The sequence below is a fragment of the Olea europaea genome, chromosome 11 (genome assembly GCF_002742605.1).
Source record: "Olea europaea var. sylvestris chromosome 11, O_europaea_v1, whole genome shotgun sequence".
Taxonomy (NCBI): Eukaryota; Viridiplantae; Streptophyta; class Magnoliopsida; order Lamiales; family Oleaceae; genus Olea; species Olea europaea.
This window is the reverse complement of record NC_036247.1, coordinates 8,294,031-8,298,166: the sequence shown is the minus strand read 5'-3', so window position 1 is coordinate 8,298,166 and position 4,136 is coordinate 8,294,031. Positions and strand designations below refer to the sequence as shown.

The 4,136-nt window shown below is 35.1% G+C and overlaps 1 protein-coding gene across 1 annotated transcript; it reads right to left on the bottom strand.

The window, feature by feature from the left end:
- Window positions 1–693: 693 nt before the first annotated feature.
- On the bottom strand, window positions 694–3,915 carry LOC111403227 (CBL-interacting protein kinase 2-like). The gene is made up of 2 exons (XM_023031649.1): window positions 3,722–3,915; window positions 694–2,673 (listed from the first exon to the last, which is right to left on the bottom strand). The coding sequence occupies exon 2, from the start codon at window positions 2,266–2,268 to the stop codon at window positions 841–843; it is 1,428 nt and encodes a 475-aa protein (XP_022887417.1). The 5' UTR covers window positions 2,269–2,673; window positions 3,722–3,915; the 3' UTR covers window positions 694–840.
- Between the last annotated feature and the right edge of the window lie 221 nt (window positions 3,916–4,136).

The window sequence follows — 4,136 nt, the reverse complement described above, 5'->3', positions numbered from 1 at the left end:
TTTTGAGAGATAAGTGTTGTGGTTTTATTTTTGTGTATTGGTTAAACATTTGTAACCTTTCGTAGCCATTTTGGGCTTATTTAGCGCAACCAAGTATAATCCAAGTTATTGGATGTTGAATGAGGAATGTAGCTGTTGGAAGTGGTCATCGAACCTCCTAGGTTTAGGCCGAAAGAATTCGCTTGTGTTGAATCTTTAATTTCTGCACTTTCATTTTTTGTAAGATCATTTATTATTGCTTCTCAACACAAATATATCGTGTGAACCCAGTCCTACAAATATTTATCCCAGTTAACGAGTAAGCCAGTCGTTTATGCACCTCAAAGACAGCATTGTAACAGGAGACGCTGCATTTGGCATACTGACAAAATTAGAAAAGACAAGGCAGCACGCCGTGATGCAACAAGAAGCCTTTTGTTTTTTAGGTCAGCTACATGAATATTTTACCGTCCTTACAAATAAAACTAGATTCTTAATGTATAATGTCAGTTTGGTGAGCGCCCAGCATTAATGCCAATGTTATTCATCGCCAACCAGATGCACACAAAACATAGCTAACCACAACTGAGATAGCTAAACAGGATAATACACAACAGGCCGCTGGTGATTGGTTCAAGCAGTTGACAATTCTGTTCATGAACATGAACTTAGTCGTTCCTGATAGTAATAGGATTCTGAGATTTTGTTGAGATATTGAGAAAAAAAAGGATACGGGAATGAATATACGGAAACAAGTCATTTAGTACTCAAAATAATCATCAGAAACACCACACTTCTGTAAATTAGACTGTCTATAAGAAGACTAATTAAAATCATTCCCCGAATATGTTCTTTTGGTAATCAATTTTGAGGCTCAACAACATCCAATTGCGTCAACGGCTGTACATCTGGTTGTTCTTGTTGCTGCAGGGATTGTGGACGATCACCTTGCCATGTCCAAACAATGTCTTTCAGTGATGGTCTTATGTCCTGCTTCATCATCTTCTGATATTCTAGTGTGTCACCATTGGATTTCTTCATCTCGACTAAATGGAAACTTGGAGTAACCTCAAAGATTTCTGCATCAATAGACAACATACCCTTTCGGCCTGCCTTTGATCCTTCAAATTTTAATAATCCTCCGTCCTTCTTCAATACTTTCAACTTCAGACTCTTTGCTACTTGCTCTAACTTGGAGATGATAGTCTTGGAAGGTTGCTTAGATGTAAAGCGAACTTCATTCTTTTGGTCATTTTCCTCGAACAAGCCTGACAGGTCAAAACCGGCTGAAAGGGAGATGATATCAAATGCATTCAGGTTTGTAGGCTTTGCAAATTCTGATTTCACGCCTGTAGTGTTCGTGTTCTCGTCAATACTAAACATTGCATCAGCATCAACTACTGCCTCTTTTATATCCATGTCTCGAATCATAGAATCAGCACTACTTTTCGTGACTTTGGGTTGGAAACCTTTACGGAACCAAGAATTTTCCATGATTTTGGATATGGAAATCCTGGTTTTCGGGTTTGGATCCAGTATTTTTGAAATCAGCCTGCGAACATCAGGAGGGATCCAGTTAGGAAATTTGAACTCTGCCTTGCCAATTTTTTTATACATCTCCATCAAATTTGAATCATGGAATGGGAGATATCCAGCCAATAGAACAAACAAGATAACCCCACATGACCATATATCAGCTTTGGCACCATCATAGCCTCTCCTGTTAATCACTTCAGGAGCAACATAGGCAGGTGTCCCACATGTTGTGTGAAGTAAACCGTCCTGGCGCTTGGATTCCGCAAGAGCGCTCAATCCAAAATCCGAGACTTTTAGGTTTCCATTTTCATCCAAAAGCAGGTTCTCAGGTTTAAGATCCCTGTGATAAACACCTCTGCTATGGCAGAAATCAACTGCACTTATCAGCTGTTGAAAATATTTCCTTACAACATCTTCCTTCAATTTCCCTTTGACAATCTTGTTAAAGAGTTCACCACCTTTTATGTATTCCATGACAAAATATATCCTTTTTTTGGTGGCCATGACTTCATAAAGTTGAACAATATTTGGGTGCCTAACAAGTCTCATTACCGAGATTTCTCGTTTAATTTGATCAATCATCCCGACCTTCAAGATCTTCTCCTTATCAATTATCTTAATGGCAAAACTCATTCCAGTCTTAAGATTTCTTGCATGGTAAACCTTGGCAAAGGTGCCTTGTCCAAGCAATTTTCCCAACTCATATCTTTGCATTAACACACTTCCTTTGTTTTCCATCTTCAGATCTACCATAATAGGAGAAAGCTATTTCTCTATTGCCCCCGCAAACAGTTGGAGGAATTGATACTCAGGAATGCAGTAACTCAACCATCTTCACAGAGGTCGTGATATGAAACAGTTTGTCCCATATTATAGTTACCTATGCTAGGAATTTGATTGAACAAGTGGAGAGATTTGTATGTTATCTGTCCTATCTCATCAAAGGTAAAGGAGGGAAGCTCGTATGGAGCTTCAATCTCATCAACCTCAGAGAAAGACTGTCTGTCCATCTTTCGGCATTCCCTGAAATTTGTTTCGAATGAGAGAATACTGAAGAAGATCGGCAAGTGTAAAAGTTTTTTTCCTTCCAAACAACTACCGAGTTAAGATAAACGTGTGAATTCCAATTCTTCACTGCCGAATGGATTAGATGTCCACCTGAAGATGTTAGAGATGCATGACTCAAATTATCAGTAACGAAAACAAATAATTCTTTACAAATTGTTGATAATCAGGGATATGTTCAGATCATAGCAAAATATATGTCCACGGCGTATAAATTCAATGCACAAAGAGAGTATGACAGTTAGAAGAATAACCATAGAAACAATAAAATTTAATAGAACAAAAACCTTATCACCATTGATCTGTAATATCTCTTTGTAAGCTTAAAAAAAAAGGCCCATGAGCAAATTATGGGAGCAAGATATAATCGTACTGATACTGGAGACTAAAATAAAGAACATCACATGCTTAAAATCTATTGAATTAATAGTTTTGAACTTATTAATAATCGGGAAAAAAAAAATCAAACATAAATGGAATCAAAAGAAACTGAGAAACTTATTTTGATGACACAATGGAACATAGAAGAGTAGAACTGAACAGAAAACGAGAACTTTCTAGTTTGTCGTTCTATAAAACAAAATTTTTTAATTCTTATACTCATTTTTAACCACATATTTGCGTAATAAAATATTTTACATGCAAATTTAAAATTTTTTCATACTTTTTAACCATACATTTTTTAAAAAATCACCGTCCAAAACTCCATTTTTTCAAAATAATAGCCATCAAAAGTTAATGATTATCTGAAATTGAGACCGAAAATCAGGGAATCATTCTGGAAACAATTCCATCTTGATCTAAAAACTTTTCTGTCATGGACACCGAGAAAACCAAATCACGTCAATCATTTAATAACTCCTGAAAATTGAAAAAATCATACATCTTAACCAAAAAAATGGTAACATTCATTTCAGAGATTGGAAAATCATAGAATTCTTATTGTCGTAGACCTCCCAGAATCGAAAAACATAAATTTTGCTTCAAATGCAAAAACAGATAAGGAAAAAACCACTAGAATCATATAAATTTCACAAACAAAAACAAAAACAAAAGAATTCCCACGAATATAGTTACACATGATTCGAGATTACGCTACATAGGAACAAAATTTTTAAAAAACGAAGCTGAATCTCCATACCTTTAATCGATCTGCTTTTGAAAATTAGATTTGAATTTATGTATAGTAGATGAATAGATCTGTGTGAGCGTAAGTACGTATGCGAAGAGCCTTAGGTGTTATATACTACCATTTCATGTAGACGGCTAATCATTATTTTGTTGAAGTGAAATTACAGAGAGGGTCACTGATTTGTTAGACTAATAACACCTCAATTGTCATCTGTATATGGGATGAATTAATACATATATAATTAATTATATCACTGTCAAATAAATATAATTAATTAAGAAACAGAACAAATTGTTAAATTTCCTTCCATACTTCCATTAATTCGATTTTCATCTATAGTTGTACAAACGATCCTGATAAGTACAAACGTGTAATAATCTTACTTTCTTTTATTTTTTAATATTTATTCAGATCGTGTTTGGTA